The sequence below is a fragment of the Petaurus breviceps genome, unplaced genomic scaffold (genome assembly GCF_028583685.1).
Source record: "Petaurus breviceps papuanus isolate PSGF00001 unplaced genomic scaffold, PetGlider_PUasm1.0 178, whole genome shotgun sequence".
Taxonomy (NCBI): domain Eukaryota; kingdom Metazoa; phylum Chordata; class Mammalia; order Diprotodontia; family Petauridae; genus Petaurus; species Petaurus breviceps.
Window position 1 is genome coordinate 65,770 of NW_027185777.1, and position 19,426 is coordinate 85,195.

A 19,426-nucleotide genomic window follows, 5' to 3' on the forward strand; every position below is an offset into this window, starting at 1 on the left:
TTTCTACGTCTATAATCATATTTTTCTCCCAAATATATCAGTATTTTCATCAAAAAACATCAATAGGTCTGCAACGGGTGGAATTGATATATCTTATGTAACAGTTGGGCTTCTTTGCAGAATAGAAGCTTGTGAACTCAGGTCCAGACCTAGAAAGGTCATGACTAGTTGGGTGATCTCCATGTCTCAGTTTTCTAGTCTGTTTAAATGATGGGACTTAACCAGATGGTTCCTTAGCTTCAGTCCTTTTCTAGAGCCTATGATATCAAGAAATAATTTGAAAACAAGACAGAATATTGCAAATGCTAAGTTGTGCTATCAGAAATTAAAGAAAGGAGAAACCACTGTTTTCTAAAACTGCCTAGGAAAGTTTCATGGAAGAAGCGGGGCCTGAGTGAGGCCCTAAAAAAATAGCTACGTGGAATTAGAAATGGAAGGATTGCCCATCAGTTGGGGAAGGGTTGAACAAGTTGTGGCATATGACTGTGAAGGAATATTATTGTGCTGTAAGAAATGACAAGGAGGATGGTTTGAGAAAAACCTGGGAAAACTCATATGAACTGATGCAAAGTGAAGTGAGCAAAACAAGAACATTTCACACAGTAACAGCAATATTGCAATGATGATTAACTGTGAAAGACTTAGCGACTCAGACAAGACAGTTCCAAAGGACCCATGATGAAAAATACCATCCACCTCTAGAGAGACAACTGATGAATGCTGAGTGCAAATTAAAGTATAATTTTTAAACTTTATTTTTCTTGCTTTTTTTTTCAACATGGCGTAATATGGAAATATTTTGCATGATTTCCCATGTATAATAGATATATTACCAGCCTTCTCAATGGGTTGGGGAGGGGGGGTTGGAAGGAAAGAGAATTTGGAACTCAAAATATATTTTCTAAAAGAATGTTAAAAAATAAATAATACAATTTTAAAAGAGGAAAAATAAATAATGCAATTTTAAAAGAGGGAGAGAGAATAGTTAAGGTGGAGGTATATGCCTCAAGAGGATGAAAAAGGGAAAGAGTTGGCCTCATTTATAAGCCAGGAAGATTGAATCTGAATCCTGGTTTGGACACTCAATACCTTTGTGACCCTGGACAAGTCTCATCACCTTTGTTAGTGAGTTTTCTCATTTGTAAAATCCAGATGCAATAATAGCACCTAACTCACAGGGTAGTTGTAAAGATTAAATGAGCCACTATATCAGAAAGGCTTTACAAACCATGGCAACAGCTAATATTTATATAGTGCTTATGATCCATCAAGCACCAGGCTGAGTATTTTACAAATGTTATCTCATTTGAGCCTTACAACAACCCTGGAAGGTAGATGTCATTATTATCCCCATTTTACAGATGAGGAAACTGAGGCTAACAGGAGTTTAAGTGCCTTACCCATGATCACACAGTTAGGAAGTATGGGAGGACAGATTTGAATTCAGATCTTCCTGACTCCAGGCCTGTTGCACTATCTACTGGTCTTCCTAGATGTCCAACAAAGTGCCATATGAATGTTAGCTTTTAGGCTTTCCCCACCCTCGCATTAGTGCCATTTCTCTAAGATTACATTCCATTTACTTTTTCCCCTTTCCCTCTTTCCTTCTCTCCCCTTCTCTCCTTTTCCTTTCTCCTTCATTCCTCCCTCCTTCCCCTTCATCCTGTCTCCTCATTCTCTATTAACCACATATGTGTACACACACACACACACACACACACACACACACACACACATATCACAGTACCCAAAAGTCTTCATGAAGTTTTAAGGTTTAATAGCTGAAGCGCCCTGTGCGCACTGCACGTGTGTGTATAAATATGTGTATTTTGCATATATTACACACATGCATATATAAGCACACACGTCTACACAAACACAGTCGTTTACTCATCCCTCCCGTCAGACTGTGAGTTCCCTGATGTCAGGGACTGCTTTTGCCCTCCTCTGTATCCTCCTGTGGCCCGTAGAATATAAAATGACTCTGGGAACAAAGGTTTAACTTTTTTTAATAAAAGGAATTAAATGCTCAAGTGGTATATAAACCATTTTTAAAAAATCTTAGAAAGATGAAAATAAAATTTTAAAAAAACCAACTAGAGAAATTTATCTTTTGAAAGAAAGGACTCCTATAGGGAGAGCCCTGCCTTTAGTTCACATCTGTTCTCACTGCCATCTGCCTTCTAGGGTGTGTACAATCCCAGAACCTTCCACAGTAGATTCCAGCCAACATACATGAGGGCCAGTGTTTCACACAGTGTGAAGCACAGGCTAATGCATAAACAAATTATTCTAACTGAAAATCCTCCACTTCATCATTTTCTTTCACCAGGTATCAAAAGTACACAGCTTTGGTGAGAGTGGACTCCATGACCAGTACTACTTTGATAGGATTCTTATTCATGTAAAAGTCTGTGTGCACCACTCTGTTGTTCACCTACAAGGAAAAAAGCACAAATTACAACCCAAAATGAGTAAAATTCAATTCAACAGTTAGACAGTTGAGCTTCTGCAGGGCAGGACTGGCCGTTGCCTCTTTTTGTATCCCCAAAGTTTAGCAAGGTGTCTGGTATAGGATAGGTGCTTAATAAATGTTTATTGATTATTAAACAAACATTTATGAAGTCCTCAGGTTGCTCTAAGGTTGCCTAATTCTAGGCAAGGAGGAAACAAAGAGCAAAAAAAAAAAAAACCTAGCCTGCCCTCATGGAGTTAACATTCAAAGACCAGATACAATATGCACATCAATAAGTATAAGCAGAGTCAATGCAAAATAAAGACAAAGTAATGGGGGAGGGGAGAGATTAAGGCAGATTTCCAAGAACCCAGAAGGTTAGGTAAAAACCTTTGTATAGGAAGTACCCCAGAGCTAAATCCAGGAGGGAAGGAGGAAGAGAGAGACAGATAGAGAGAAGGTAGCCAGATTGTAAAGGATTTAAAATATCAAACAAAGCAATAAGGAGCCATTGAAACTTCTTAAGGAGGGGCAAGACATGGTGAAATCAATACTTTAGGAAGAATATTAGAGTAACTGTGTAGAAGGTAGACTGAAAAGTGGGAGACTACTTGGGGTACTGCAGCCTCCTGACATTAGCTAAAGAAGGTCTTAACTAGGTGCCTGTAGCATGAGCAGACAGAAGAGGACAAATGTTAGAGATGTCATCCTAACAACCAACAATCTTGATTTGAGGCCTGGGAGGGGACAATTCTCTTGTACAGCACAATAGCAAAGTAAAGGATGATGGTGGTGATGATGATGAAGAAGAAGACATTTGTAATAAACTTGACACTGATTTCCCTTCATTCAGCTCAAAGAACATGGGGGTCAGTTGTTCTTCCTAATTCCAGGCTGATCCATTCTCATTAATGGACAATAACTTAAAACTAGTGGGATAGAGAGGGATGAGAAAGTGAATAAGGGAAAAATGACTATTTAACGAACACCTCAGCCCCTTGTTTACTAAAGACACCAATAGCTGCATAATCCTGCCCTAAGAAGTTTAAAATCTGCTAAGGAAGTAAAGCAACCATGAGAAAAGAGTTCAGAGAAAGAAGACATCATCTCAGGAGGAGGAAGACATCAGGTAAGAGTGTAGGCACCCAGCCCACCCGCGCACACACACATACACAAATCCCCCTTAGGGAACTCCACTGCATGTGCTGATAGAATGAAATAAATGTTTGTTAACTAGTGGAGGAAAGATAGCGTTAACATGGAGCATGAATCCATTTATCGATAACTCACTTGAGTAAAAAAATCCACAATATGCAACTTTTTGCCGTGTTGCCTAAAGACTCCTTCTATTTCTTGAATCATCACAGAACCATCTTTTGGGTGGCGTAGAGCAACATGATCTACCAGTGGAGAAATGAGAATATTGTTTATATTTTTTACTGAAATGTTCTAAAAATACACACACAATCTAGAAAAACCCTTTACAATCTGGCTACCTTGTCATTGAGGTGTCCAGTATTTGGACTTTTGCTGCTTTCCAAATCTCTTGGGTCCTTAACCCTACCAGTCCACTAACAAGGCAGTCTCAATGCACAGCACATAAAGAATTCATGGCAAATGAGGTCAATAACAAATTTACAATGGGCCAAGAACCAGGAAAAGCCTCTCACTGTCCAGCAAAATAGTCTGAAGGACACCAGATATTATCTGAAGTCTAGGCTACATTTTCCCAGTGATGCTTCAGCTAAGAACTTGAAATTTTCAGAGTCTCCAATAAACCTATAAAGTAACTGGCTAGCACGTAGAGCATCCGGCTCATAGTCAGAAGGGATTCCATACCCAAAGATGTCCCATACAATATCTTCAAGCACACGGTCCATCAGCCTTCACCTAAAGACTTCAAGTAAGGCTATCTACTAAGGTAGCCAATTCCACTTTGGACAGCAATAATTGTTAGGTGAGCTTTACCAATAGTAACCCCAAATATGGCTCTCTGTACTTTATACCCTATTCTATTGGTCCCAGTGGGGTACAAAGAGATCGAGCATACTATCTGAATGGCAGAGTTTGAAAGGATGTCAAGACCCATCTGCTCCAACCCATCCCTGAACATGAATCTACTCTACAATATGGCCAACAATTGAATGGTCATCGGGGCTTTGCTCCAAGGTCTCTAGCATAAAGGTTCCCACCAATTCCCAAAACAGCCTACTCTGCAAATGGCTCTAAATTTGGTGAAGTTTTCTCCAACATCAAAACTATACCTGCCTCATCCACTCTTCTTATTTCTGCCCTTTAGGAACAAGCCAAATAAATCGAATCACTCTTACACATGGTAGTCTTTCAAATACTTGACAATGGTTATCATGTCACCCCCAATCTTCTCTTGTCCAAACTAAACATTCCTAAATAATCTTCAAAACATATCACTACTCTAGTCACCCTGCTCCTGTCTTCCAGTGTCCTTCCTAAAATGAGGTGGTTGTGGTTGAATTGTTCTAGTCCTGCCTACGCCCCATTTGGGTTTTCTCGGCAAAGATATTGGAGTGGTTTGCCATTTCCTTCTCCAGCTCATTTTAAAGATGAGGAAACTGAGGCAAACAGGGTGAAGTGACTTGCCCAAGTTCATACAACTAGTGTCTGAGAGTGAATTTGAACTCAGGTCTTCCTGACTCCAGGCCTGGCATGCTATCCACTGCACCACTTAGCTGCCTGTTGAAGTACTCAACACTGGACACAATATTCCAGGTGTGCTCTGACCATGGCAGAGGACAGTAGGATGTTCAGCCAATTTCTGAACATATTCTCTTAATATATTTTCTGTCTACCATATCACACAATGTTGATTTATGTTTGGCCTATAGCTCATTAAAAACCCCAGATATTTTTTCAAATGTATTGCTCTCTAGCCATATCTCCCCCATATTTTAATTCTACAGTTGAATTAAGACTTTGTATTTATCCCTGTTAAATTTCATCTTACTAAATTTTGACCAAAATTCTAGCCTGCTGAGAACTTTCTAGATTATGATTCTGACATCCAACTTAGTAGCGCTCTCAGTTTGCTCTCATCTGAAAACTGTATAATTATGCTATCTTTACTGTCATCTAAATAAGGGATTGAAATGTTAAACATAGAGCCAGCGGGAGTCTGCCTAACTATAAATGGTTGACCAGAAGGCCAAAACCCCAGTGGTTTGAATCAATTGTCCATTAAAGGATGCTGTGTGGAATTAATCATTTTTGTCTTTGGTGATCTATGTTTACATGGTGATGAGCAGGAATAGTTTCACTTACACATGTGAAATCTAAATAACCACAGCTTGATTTTAAACAGTCACAATCACTTTCACTTAACATGTCTTAGCAACACATCAATTCATTGTCTTACCTTCTTGGGTGGGATAGATGATAAAGTAATCACTGGATGTGGGAAGTCGCTTTTCCTCTGAAATATCCAGGTCCATTGCTTCATCATCGGCTTGAACAACACCTCCATCTTTTCGTTCTGTTTTTGTGAGAGAAGATGTGAATAGACAGTGAGATAAACAATCATCCAGTAATCTGATACTAATACCAAATGAACCCATCAAAAACAAGCCCATGTCACTGTATATACATTGGAGAGGGTAGTTCACAATTACAGGCCCTAATAGCTCCAAAAAAGCTAGGCAAGCCAGATCCCAGTCTAAGAAGCAAACTGTACACATATCAGTAGTAACATTCCTACATTGGTAGGCCAGGGACTAGCAATTTCACCATGTTAGAGGCTAGTGGGATCATAGCATCATAGATTTATAGCTAGAAGAGACCTTAGAGATAATCCAGTCTAATCCATCATTTTACAAATAAGGAAACTGAGCCCCAGAGAGGTTATTTAACTTGCCCAAAGTCACAGAGGGAGTATGAACAACATAAGTAAAGCACTTTGCAAAATTCAAGTCTCTACAAAAATGCCAGTTATTATTAGTACTTTTTTAAATGACAGAACCTGGATTCAAACACAGGTCCTCTGCCTCAAAATACAGTACCTTTTCCACTGCATTTCACTGGGCCCTGACAAACCACAGAAAATTATCCTAAAGTGAGTGAGGATGAGAGTCATGGGGGGACACCCATAAAAAAGTAGAAGTAGGAATATCATGGTGGAAAAACAGTAAAACCTTAGATTTATAAATACTAAGATCTACTTAAAAGGACCCAAGACACTCTGACTAGTAAGATCCTAACATTATGATACTTTGGGGCTAGAAATATACACAGTTTGAAATCTTTATGGATGTAAAGGGGCAGATAATAAGTATTTCTTCTTGTCATATGAAGAGTAGCAGTAGAGAAAGGAAAGTCTTTCTCAGATGAAAATCAGGGTCAGGATTTCCTAGGGTCAAGAAGAAAATGCTTACAGTGAAGCCTAAGAATTCCCTGACACTCGTGATATGTTCTTTTTCCTTCTGCTTACCTCCTCTACAAGCCTGGATTACAAAGATTTTGGGTTTCTCTTGAAGTGCTGGACAGTTTTCATTGTTGAACATTTTGAAAATATCTGATAAGATGACTCTTTCATTCCATATTGTTTTTATAAAGCCTTTTCCTCCATGGGCCATGAGAGTAACAAGGCAGCAGCTAACATCATCTTTTATTCCATTTATTCCATCTCGAAACTCTCTTAATCTCTCCATCAACTCCTGTGGCAAATAGCATTGCAAAAATGTATTTATTCAAAGGGTGAACTTATAACCCTTTGTATTTTCTACAGAAGCTCTCAGAATTCCCTCATTTTGCCCAGGCTGTTACACCGACCGCTTATCTTCTCACATAAAATATAGACCCTTAAAAGGAAGTGAGTGTGTAAGATGACATCATCATCATCTTTGTAGGCAATTTTAAAAAGAAACCTGGCATTCAGGAACGCAGAAGGTTTAAGAAGCTAGAGGAAATAGTTTTCATTTTTATGACAACTGTGGGACTCTGGGATTATTTTATATGATTACATGTAGCATCTAATGTAAATTTCATCAAGAATTTTCAAGTTATATAAAGGAAGTCCAATCTCCAAATTCTGTTTACAAAAATAAAATTGAATGAATGAATGTACTAAAATCAAATATTAATTATTGTTGGGAGAACTGGAACCAATGATGGCCTCTAGGGCAAGGGGATTCACTTCCCAGGGCTGTTTTTTCCAGTCAGGAAGGGTATCAGCCAGGCTAAAGGGGAACAAGATGGTGACAATCAGGAGAGAAGTACTCTGTAGCAACCCATCCACCTGGCCATGAATCTCAAATTCTACTCAGGTCTGAAAACCTTGTAAAATCACACAGAAAGGCTTTCCTTTACAGTAGAAGTTAGGGAAACAGTAGGTTCTCTAGTCCCTTAAATACTACTGAAATACTTAAAAGGCTAAAAAGGCCCAGTAGAATGTAATGGAATTCATTAACTCCCTGACACTTGTTCCTCAATAGAAGTTCCGTGATTCTTTTATCAGAGTTTTCAAAGGAAGAAGACCTGGTTAGTCAAATAGTATTCATGATGACCTCATGATAAAGGAAGCAGGCTATAAAAGTCAGTTACCAATGTTGTCTCAATGCTTACCTTTTCGTCAGGATCAATGCATGACATATATTCAAACTTGCACTCTTCAAGCCAGTTTATTATTCTTTTTGTATCCTGCTCAGCCCCTGGTCTGCCTGTCTTCACACACATCACAAAAGCCTTTCGAGTTTTGTCCATGTTATAGCATTCCTTTTTGTAAGTAAAATTAATAGGCACAATTTAATCCCATGTATAAGAAAATATAACACCCTAGACACAGAGGCCCATATGCTGTCTGTCCATCTCCTGGGGTCAGGGATGGGATTTAACTGAGAGCTCAAAGTGACCATCTCTCTTTGGGGCAGGGTGTGGGTGTGTGTATGTGCATGTCTGTGTGTGTAAATTTGTTTCATTTATAAATCCCTGAAGTTCTCCATTCCAGAGTAGGTCTAACAATACAAATCACTCATTCTGAAGTACATAGAGCCAGTAAAGCAGGGTCATTCTAACAGAACTGGCAAGGATATGTCATTACCACATACAAAACACCTGAATTGTACCACCAATTAACATCATACCACTCTGAGGTAAGGTAGGGCTTGGGTTTGAGTTTATCTACGGGTAGGCAACGGGTAGCCTTGTAAGGGAAAAGGAATGATATATCACGGAATCCCTAGGTGCTGGATACATCTTATCCCTTCTACAAGTCAGGAACTTTAGCAGATTTCATTGGATTAGACATAATTTGTAGTCTCCCAAATCTCCCCATCTCCAGAGGTATGGTACTAATGACTCCAATGAGAACATACCAAATAAGTCCCTGGACAGATGTAGCCTTATTCTTTCCTGCTCCCATAAGTCAATCCAGAGGTGTCCACCACCAAAACGATGGGATACAGAAACAGCAAGAATGGGACAAGACAGCAACTCAGGCATTCCTTAACATTTTAACTTTTGGGAAGGGTTGGTGAGCAGAAGACACCCTTCCTGCCGTAAAGCATCAAGTCCATCAGCACTTTGCTAAGAGGACAAGGTTGAACCAAGTGGTTAGGTCTTAGGAGCTAGATGTTGGTCATTCTAAGATAAACTAGCTGGTTTAGCACCACCCCTTTGCCTCTTGGGGCAGGGAGCCATTTTAGTGGCTGGGGCCACCTCTAGGATGATCTGGGTGACTGAGAATAAGGAAGACTCTTTAGGGAAGCCATGCCTCAATTCCACCACCCTCTTCCTTATTTTTGTCCTAAATTTTCTCTTGGCCTCTTTTTGGAATGCATCTGGGACTCCCTATTTCTTCCCCTTTCCTAGGAATTCTGGTGGAATATGACTGCTTTTTTCCAGATGGGGGAGATAACAAAGTAGTAATGAGGGGCCAACTAAGGTAACACTAGAAATGAGGGTGAGTCTAGTAAAAAAGAAAGACCACAGGATTTGGGAGGAATGGGAGATGGTCTGGTGTAATACTGATTATGGAGAAAATCAATCAGTCCAATTTGACTTGACTGGAGAATGTATGGAGGGGTGCAATATGAAATTGGTTTGAAGAGTGAGGTTGAAGCCAGATTTCCAAGGGCTCTAAATTTCAAACAGAGGAGTCTGTATTTTATCCCAGAGGGAACAAACAGCCAAGGGAGGTTTTTGAATGGGTGAGTGAAATAACATACAAATCTCCCCTTTTACAGTTACAGTAAGGAGACAGTTCCATTGCCTAAATGAGAAGGCACACAGTTGTTAGATACTTACATTACTCTGGCTTAGATAAAAATTAAGAATTTACCAATTCAGGGCCATCATTTTCATATGGTCTCTTCAAATTCATCCTTGAAGTCGTTTCTATTTTCAGGGAAAATGGAACAAAAAAGAAAAAGAACAAAGAATAAGGGTTTCTTATCTATTGCTTTCCCAAATATTCCTTCTCTATCCCTCACATATTTCCTTAAGCCCATTCCCTCCTGTGTTCTCCAGCAGATTGTTCCTACAATCATTTCCCCTCCTTCTCTGTCCTCTAATATCTCCCTACTGGTGGGTTCCTTTCCTACAGCCCATAAATTGGACCAAGTCTTTCCTACCTTCTACAAACCTTCACCTTCCCTGCCAGTTATTGCTCTCTCTATTCTCTCTCCTTTTTCTCAGTCATCCTCCTGAACATAAGGAAGTTTGGAAGATGGGTATGTTGAAGAGGAAAGACAGTAGCTCTTCTGAGAGGTCTGTGGTATGTTCAGTTCAGAAGCAATTGGTGATGTGGGACTGGAGGTGAGGATGACTAATAAGTCATCCTCCCATCTTCAATCATCCCCTCTACTTCCTCCCCTCTCATTCACTCTTCAAGCCCTTACAATCTGGCTTTAGGCATCATCACTCAACAAAAATTGCTCTCAGAAGATTTATCAGTGACCGTTTCACTGCCAAACAGAATGGCCTTTTCTCAATCCTTCACCACTCTGCAGCATTTGACACTGACTATGATGCCCCCATCTTCTCCTAGATAGTCTATCCTAGACGGTATTTTGTGATATTAGAGAAAGGAAATAAGTATTTATATAATGCCTGCTGTGTACCAGGCATTTTTTACCTACAGTATTGTAAATTGAATCCTCACAAAAACTCTGCAAGTGAGGTGCTCTTTTATCCCCATCTTTCAGCTGAAAAAACTGAGGCAAACTGGTTAAGTAACTTTCCAAGGGATACACAACTAATAAGTGTCTGAGGATAGATTTGAACTCCAGGCTCAGGGCTCCGTCTGCTGTGCCACCAGCTACCTCTCTTGGTTCTTCTCTTTCCTATCTGGCTGCTCTCTCTCAGCATCCTGTGCTTGACTATCATCTATTTTTATGTTCTCATGTAGGTGGGGTATCCCAAGGCTCTGTCCGAGAACCGATTGTCTTCTCTCCCCTCCCTCTCTACTTGGTGGATCACTACAGCTACTATTCTCTCATTCGGTAACTTCATTAGCTTCCATGGATTTAATCATGGTCCTGGTGCAGATGATGCCCAGATCTACATATATGGCCCTAGCCTCTCTCCTCGCCTCCAGTCCCACATCACCAGTTGCTTCTGAACTGAATGTACCGCAGACATCTCAGAAGAGCCATTGTCTTTCCTCTTCAACACACTCATCTTCCAAACTTCATTATTTATGGTGAGGGTACCACCATCCTTCCAATCACTCAATACCTTTGGCATGATGCCCAACTCTCACTCCTCAAGTTCAATCTGTTGTCAAATGTTATTTCTATCTTCATGACATCTCTTCTACATGCCCCCTTCTCTTCCACACTAGTTTGACCTCTCCCTTACCCTATTAGAGCAGCCTCCCTATCAAATCTTCCTTCCTTAAGTTCCTCTGCACTCCAAAGCATTGCCCACATACCAGCCAGAGTGATTTTCCTAAAGTACAGGTCTGACCATGTTACTCCCTTTCTCAAAAAGCTCTAATGGCTCCCTGTTACCTCTAGGATCAAATAGAAATCTATATTATTTAAAGCTCTTTACCTTCTGAACCCAACCTACCTTCACAGGAGTACTATACAGTATTTCCCTTCATGCTCCCTCTAGTCCAGCTGAATTGACCTTCCTCCTGCTTCTCATATATAACCCTCTATTTCTCAACTCTCTGCCTTTATACTGTCTGTCCACCACACCTGGCATATACTCTGTCCTCATCTCTGCCTCTTAGAATCCTGGGTCTTCTCCAAGATTCAATTCAAGAAGAGGATTCTGGGAAGACAGTAGAGTAGGTCAGAAAATTCCAAGATCTCCAGATTTCTTCCACAAACAAGATAAAATGATGCTTCAGGGGGATCATGGAGTGGTAAGAATAAATAAGAGTAGGGGCAAAACAGTGGTTCTCCTGGGACAATCACAGAAGACCTGAAGAAAAATCCCAGGAATGAGGTTTTGGTCAGGGTTAAGAGTAAACACTTCCAGGCTAGTTCTGCTGAAACTACAAGCCATGGGGCTAGCTGGGTTGGGAGGTAGCCTTGGTCCCAAGAACAGGAACTTTCACTTCAGGGACAGTGTTGGGGGTCTGGAAGTCAACATCTGAGCCAGGGAAGATTGGGGGAATCCTTGCTGATAAAGACCACCAGACCCAGCTGTGCTGCCAAGAAAGAACCTGCCCATAGCAGGTGTGTGCAGAAGCAGTGGGGGCAGGGCTGTGGGTACTTACAGGAGGACAGAGTCCTTAGGTTCAGTTCCAAGCTAGAGGGGAGGACCTGAGACCAGAGCCACCATCCCCCATATCCTAAGACTAAAGGTGAGTACAAAATAATAAACTGCTACAAATAAAGGGAAAAAATGCTGGCAAAGGATAAAGAATCCAACCACAGAAAGTTATTACAGGAATAGAGGAAACCAGGTCCATCTTCAGAGGGGGGTGCTGAAGGAAAGAAACCCTCTTCTGCCCCAAAGAGTAATGTCAAATGGTCACCTGCCCCAAAAGAATTCATAGAACTTAAAAAAGACTTTAAAAGTCAAATCAGAGAGATTAAGGAAAAAAAATTTAATAATAAAAACAATCCAAGAAAAACAAGAAGATAATGAAAATGAAGCCAACGAATTAGAAAAGGAGATTCATAATCTTAAGGGAAAAAATGACTCCTTTAAAATTAGAATTGGGCAAGGGGAAGCCAGCAAAGTTATAAGACACCAAGAAATAATAAAACAAAATATAAAGAATGGAAAAATAGGAGAGAATGTGAAACAACTTATAAGAAAAACAACTAACCTGGAGAAGAAATCAAGAAGAGAAAATATAAGAATAATTGAACTACCTGAAAGCCATGATAAAAAAAAAAGAATCTTGATACAATAATACAAGAAATAATTAAAGACAATTGTCCTGAAGCATTAAAAAAAAGAGGGGAAAATAAAAATAGAAAAAAATTTACCAATCACCTCAAGTTTTCTTTAAACTGACAATGGGAGAATCCAAAACTGGCGTCAAGTCAGCAACCATTTATTAAGTGTCTACTACGTGCCAGGTACTGGGTTAAGTGCTGAAGACACAAAGAAAGGTAAAAGACAGTCCCTTGTCTCAAGGAGCTCACATCTAACTAGAGGAGACAACATGCTAATAGCTGTGAGCAAACTGGGTACCACTGGGCTACATTAAAGCTCCCATCAAAGACAAAGCACTAGGAGTAAGGGGGATAGGGACAGGCTTCTTGTAGAAGGGGAAACCTGAGCTGACACTTCAAGGAAGCCAGAACGTGAACATGAGGAGGGAGAACTGGAACCTGAAACACGGTCCAGCTGGGCTAACCCATAACTGGCTTTGCTGCTATGACAGATACTACTTAAAGTTCCTCAAGATGGAAAATGTTTCTTGCTACAGAGTAGCAAGAGTCTGCAGGGATCATCCCCTCCTCAGTCAAGTGGGGAGAGGGGGAGTGGAAGGAAGGAAAAGGGGAGGACGGAGGGACATCAAAGACATATCAATAAAACAGGTGGTCAAAAGGAAAATAAAGTTGCTGTCAAAAGGTTTTCTACTCTCCTGATGTAATCCTAGATTGACTCCCAAAGTTAAAGCTCAGGGTCTAATGTTCACTTGACTCTTTTCTCATATGCCAACCTCACACAGCCTTTTCCCCAAACTACAGAGTTGGACAGCAGCTAATACTCAGTCTACTACAATCAAACTTGACCAAGAATCTCATTCTACAAAAGAGGTTCCCAAACTTAATTGGCCTACCACCCTCTTAAAAAAAAAAATTAATCAATGCCCCACTGGAAATCTACTTTCATTAACCCTTAAAACATTTTTTTTAATTTGCATCATTTCAAAAAATGTAATTTTTTAAAAATGATACAACTTAAATTTAATAATTTTTATTGCAAATTTGTGTGGATTTTCCTGCATTGAAATTCTGATGATGCAATATTGTATCTATAGTATATATTATAAACAAATCATTACACCCACATATTCTTGCCAATGCATGCTGGACTTCCTAACAACTCCAGACATGCTAGCCTGCCAACAACTGCTTGTTAAGACCTGTCGGCAGACTTGACCACTGATCAGTTATAACTTGAATTTTGTGTGTTTATTTGGAAAATACTGTAATCACTACGACTTTAACTCTGTTACACAACAGATGAAATATGTACTAATGGTTTTTCAAAACTTTATCTTCTCTTCTTGCCTTATACTTTCACCCTTCCTTTATTTTTATTTAAAGCCCCCCCGATTACACCTGAGGTTACCACTGCCCTGTCCTCATCTTTCCAGCATGGTATTGACCTTTGGGAATCTCTGATTCCCACTGAAGAAACCCACACACCACCACCACTACCCTCCAGTGAAGGGAAGTCTCACTGAGGCTATTCATACCACTTTTGGATAGCTCTGATTGTTAGGAAATTTACCCTTACTTCAAATTTGTAAACCAACTTGCCACGCCCCCCCAAATGAGCTTGAACCCCTTCATCACCTGAAAAAGCCCCAAACCTGAACTAACCAATCAGAAAGGCACCCTGATTGGCATAACAGACATGCTTTGAGTGCTCTCTGAATGGACCAAAAGCTCTTCTGGATTTTACTGACGAGGAACATTCTTTTGACAAGGACCAGGCACCTTGAAGTGGACACTTCCCTTATCTAATTCTCTTATGTCCCTCCCTTGTTTTATGACATCCTGTGCTTACAGTTGGCAGAAAACCAGATTTCCTAGGGCAATGCTATTTGTTTTTCAGAAGTATAATTTAGACCAACAAAGGACACTGGTATCCTGAGTCTGAGGGTGGGGAAGTGGGTTATTCTATGGGTATAAAAACTTCATCAACTAGCCTTTCTTTGAGTTTGTTTCTAATGAGCTTCCATGTATGGACCCATACGTGTCACCCGCTTGGAGAGAAATAAACATGGGCATGTTAGCCTAACTTTGTTTGTCTTTCTTAGATTGAACTCTGTACTGTTGACAAGCCTAAATGTGCTTTTTTGTCACTCCCACCTTGACATCCTTGTTTTGCCCCCTGGGACCAAGCAGAATAAGGACTGGCTCCTCAGCCATATGTATTCTGATAAAGTTGGGCTTACTAAGTCTTGTTATACTGCTGCCTTTCAAACCTAAGAAAGTCTAAAGTCTTAGGGCATGTTTGGAATTAAAAGATCTGAGTTCAAGGGCATGCTGGGAAATATGATTAACAACCAGCTTTAAAGGAGGTGGAGAGGGGTGGAGAAGATTATACCCTGGCCCATAATATAACTACTATGTAACCTGCATTACTAATATTTTCTCCATCACTCTCTTAAGTCTAGACAACCAACCAACAACAAATCAAGTCCTGATTTGAAGTGTAAATGCTTATACTGACAATTTAACAATCCCCACCACAGGAGCAGGCTCTGCTACTTAGCATTATTGACCCTGAGCTAGGGACTTGAGCCCTCGGATCTTCACCTCTCAAACGGAAATGATAATATTTGTGTTATCAGGGTTGTTGGGAGAAAAATCCTTTGTAAACCCTGAAGTGCTTTGAAAATGTGGGTTACTGAATGAGGGGACAAGGCTCCTCTGACTTCTTTCATCAAGCTGGGACAAGAGAATTCCACAGTGCTGTGGGGCTAATGATAGGTCCCTGAAACAGTCTCCCTTAGACCCTGCAACCCTAACTGAGCATGCTCAGAAAGGTCTTAAACAAAAATATTTCTGCCCAGACTGGTTGATGACTCTAAAAGGGAAACTCCCCCAAAAACAAAGTCTGCCAATTCTGATCTGAGTTTTGAGATACAATCCTCTTCCACAATCTGGCACCTTTCCAGCTTCATCTCATGACTCTGGGGCTTGGGCCCTGCATTATACATTAATTGGCCATTCTCTGAAGACCATACACTCTCCCATCTGCTTGCTTTTACCCATGCTATTACCTAAACCTTAGATCTCTTCCCTCCTACTCCTCTTCTACTGAATTTCTATCTTTTAAAGCCCAACCCAAATGCTTACCCAAGGGGTGCTGTGGTACAGTATAGACTATTGGACTTGGAGTCAGGACAAACTCACTTTGAATCCCACCACTGGCAATTATTAGCTGAGTGACCACTGGCAAGTCCTTTCACCTGAGACTCAGTTTCTTCACATATCAAATGAAGACAATAAACCCTTTAGTAGCCATCACTCTATACTACGGCCACATCGGCCTGCTTGGTCCTTTCACAAGACTCCATCTCCTCTCTGGGTCTATGGAACACTTCTGCTTAATGCAATCCCTACCTGCCTTAGCTGACCAAAGTCATTCTCATTTGTTGCTCTGGAGTTGAGAGGGAAGGGTGGGGAAAAGTCCCCTGAATAACACCCTCCCCCTTCCCATCCTGATCCCCCAGCTGCTAGTGTTCTCTCAGAAATGACTTTGTATATGTTTTTATCCAATTTTCTGTGTATATGTTGTTTTCCCTAGAATGTAAGCTCTTTGAAGGCCAGAGCTAAATTGGTTTTAACTTTGTGTCCCCCCAGCACCTAGCACATAGTAAGGGCACAATGAATGAATGAATCAAGCTAGCAGGGACCATTTATTTTTCAAAGTCCTTATGGTCAGCAAGCATGAAGCCTTTCCTATGTGCCCCTCACTATGCTAAGCACCAAAGATAGAAAGGCAAAAACAGAGGCCCTGTCCTCAGTAAGCTCCCATTCTAACAGGGGACACAACATACAAACATATGGAGTCCTGGAATTTATATTATATGCCGAACACATAATATATGTCACACACTTGATCTGTCCCAACCAGTATTGGAATGTATTGCTGGAAATCTTTCATGTCAATGATCTCAAAAGATTAAACTCCAAGGATCAGATAGAGTATAAACTCCTTTACATATCTAGCCCCCTGCCTAGCATATAGCTGAACAAGGGGATCTCAGCAAATACCTGTTGGTTTGGAATGGAAAGGGGGCTGGGGAGATGTCCCCTGAATAAACTTTTATGGAGCTATCAAAATGAAAGTTCAATCTATTTTTATTTATTTATTGCCTTTTTTGCAGGGCAATTGGGGTTAAGTAACTTGCCCAAGGTTACAATGCTAGTTTTTGTGTGTGTGTGTGTGGGTGTTAAGTGTCTGAGCCCAGAAGGGAACTCAGGTCCTCCTGACCCCAGGGCCGGTGCTCTTACTCACTGTGGAAAGTTCAATCTATTGATGTTTTTGATGTCAACATCTGGGAGGCCTGGTATTCTAAAAAGGGCCCTGGTTTAGCGGTCAGAAGACCTCAGATCTGGTCCTAGTTCCCCATTTACTAGCCAAGTGACTTTGGACAAGTCAGGTAACCTCTATAAGCACTAGTTTCCTCATCCCGCTTTCTGTTTATTTTCTCGTTATTTCAAGTTCTAATCTTTTTAACCTGTGCTCCAAACGCCAATCTAGGTCCCTGATCTTTTTAACCTCTCCATTTTTTCTATCTGGCTGACAGGCGGGAGGGGGGTAGCAAGGTGGTGGGGGACAGGTAAAGCTCTGGATTCCAACTCTGCATCTGACTCTCCTTAGCTGTGCAGAGGAAGCTGGCTTCCTAGCCGGGTGACCAAACCTAGGCAAGTCACTTAACCTGTAAGCCTCGGTCTGTCCCTCTGTAAAACGGAGCTGAGAGTACCTGAAGCAGCGGGGGCCTAGTGGGGCTCCCAGAGGAGACGATTTGGAGCGCTCTGGGACGGTGACACCTTCGGGGCATGGGGGCGAGGGTGGGAGGAGGAGGGTGTCGGCGCCAGGTAAGCCTGGGGGCGGGACCCTCCTCCCCGGGAAGGGGAGCCCAGCGCATGCAGCCCGCCTTACCCCACTCAGCGACCAGGTCGCTCCGGCGCATCCGCTGGAACACCCCGGCTAAGACCCTGGGGGTCCCGGCCACCACGTAGCGCTTCAGCAGCAGATCGGCCAGCTCCCAGGACGTGGAGGCCCCGTCCAGGTCGTGCATGGTGATTCGGGGCTCCTCCCCAGAGTTCCTCAGGTAAAACTTGAACACCTTCAGCTCGGACGGGCTCAGCTCGTCCAGTGTGCTCACCACCCGGGTCCTGAGCGCCTCCATGGCCGGGGCCGGAGCGTCGGGGGGAAGGGGGAAGGGGGACAGGGAGGGGGCACAGCGCAGAGCTAGGGGGCGGCGGCAGCGAAAGCGAAACGAGAGGTTCGCGCTGGACCGACAAAGCCCGGGGCTGACGGGGCGGGGCGGGGAGGAGGAGCGCGGACCCCGCCCCCGGGGTGGGGATGGATGCTGGCCTCCGCTGCCCTGCTAGGTGCCCGCGCCCCGGCTTCCGCCGCTAGTCTGTCTGGGTCTCCCCTCCTTGTCGCCCCCTTCCTCTTCCTCGTCTTTCCTCTCTCCCTCTCCTCTCTCCTCCCTCCATCTCTCCATCCCCTTTCTTTCCCTCCCTCCACTCTCCACCCCGCCCCCCATCTCCCATTCTAAAGTCCTCTCTTTCCAACCCTTTATTGCACTGAGGGTTTTGCATCCCTCTCGTTGATCTGCCCCTAACCCCTCAGAACATCCACATTTTACCCACTCTTCAATCCTAACTCAGCCTACCGCTGCTCACTTGGCTTTGTTTTCTCAGCTTGTGGTCACACGGCATTTTGAAAAATAAGTTTTCACTGTTATCTTCAGCTTCTTACATCATCCTAGCTGTCCCAAGTACCCTCCGCCCTCAAAGCCATCCCATTTTTTTTAATTGTAAAAAAAAAAAAAACAGGGGGGGGGGGGGGGGGGGGGAGGGAAGAACTCACAACAGGAAGTCACAGAATTCCAAAATCAAATTACAGAATGTGGCAGAGGAAATCAGCAAATGTGAGGCATGAAGCAAGCAAACACGGTGCTCACCAGGGTCATCAAGGGACATCTGTATGAAGGAAAACCATACTGATGAGATCACCTCTCAGGTCCCTTACACTCCCTGATGGTCACTTTCAAGAATTTGGAGAGGACTCTGGGTTTGAACTCTGTAGAAAAGACCACCTGAACGGGCAGCAAGGTGAGACAGTGGATAGAGCACCTGCCCTACAGTCAGAAAGACCAGACTTTCTAGCTGTGTGACCCTGGCCAAGTCACTTAACACACACACACACACACACACACACACCCCTGTGCAACCCACAGCAAGTCATTTAATCTCATTGGGTTTCATCTATAAAATAAGTACAAATATGAGGGTAGATTATTCTTTAATCCCTAATAACCATCCCATGCCTCCTTGAATAAAGTCTTAAATTCCTCAGTCCTGAGCCAGATCACTTTTCTGTGGACAGCCAGCAAGAGAGGTTTTGTTGTTCCTACCTCCACTTTTCATTGAAGTCTCCACCTGGTTCTTGAATTTCTATTCTGCAGAGATATAGGCTCTGGAAGGTTCTACCCCCTCAATAAGGCCCGAGTATGGGCAGGGAGATGGGGCTGTTAGATCCCAGTCTGGTGAGGACAAGTCTGAGTTTGGAGAGGCTCAACTCAGAGTGGCTGCAAGATGGTGATGAACTCTC

At 42.1% G+C, this 19,426-nt stretch overlaps 1 protein-coding gene across 1 annotated transcript; it reads right to left on the reverse strand.

The window, feature by feature from the left end:
- Positions 1-1,993: 1,993 nt before the first annotated feature.
- LOC138159852 (caspase-14-like) lies at positions 1,994-18,131 on the reverse strand. The gene is made up of 7 exons (XM_069086127.1): positions 17,744-18,131; positions 9,762-9,817; positions 8,048-8,197; positions 6,915-7,140; positions 5,847-5,963; positions 3,746-3,855; positions 1,994-2,437 (listed from the first exon to the last, which is right to left on the reverse strand). Exons 1-7 carry the CDS (start codon positions 17,991-17,993, stop codon positions 2,336-2,338), a joined length of 1,011 nt encoding a protein of 336 aa, XP_068942228.1. The 5' UTR covers positions 17,994-18,131; the 3' UTR covers positions 1,994-2,335.
- Between the last annotated feature and the right edge of the window lie 1,295 nt (positions 18,132-19,426).

Bases quoted from the DNA above. Each gene is read 5' to 3' on its own strand.
- LOC138159852 (XM_069086127.1), bottom strand. From the start codon at position 17,993: ATGGAGGCGCTCAGGACCCGGGTGGTGAGCACACTGGACGAGCTGAGC. The intron at 8,198-9,761 runs GTAAATTCTTAA...ACTTACAAAAAG, and splicing joins AAAATGATGGCCCTGAATTG to GAATGCTATAACATGGACAA. The intron at 3,856-5,846 runs GTAAGACAATGA...CTCCACTGGTAG, and splicing joins CATCTATCCCACCCAAGAAG to ATCATGTTGCTCTACGCCAC.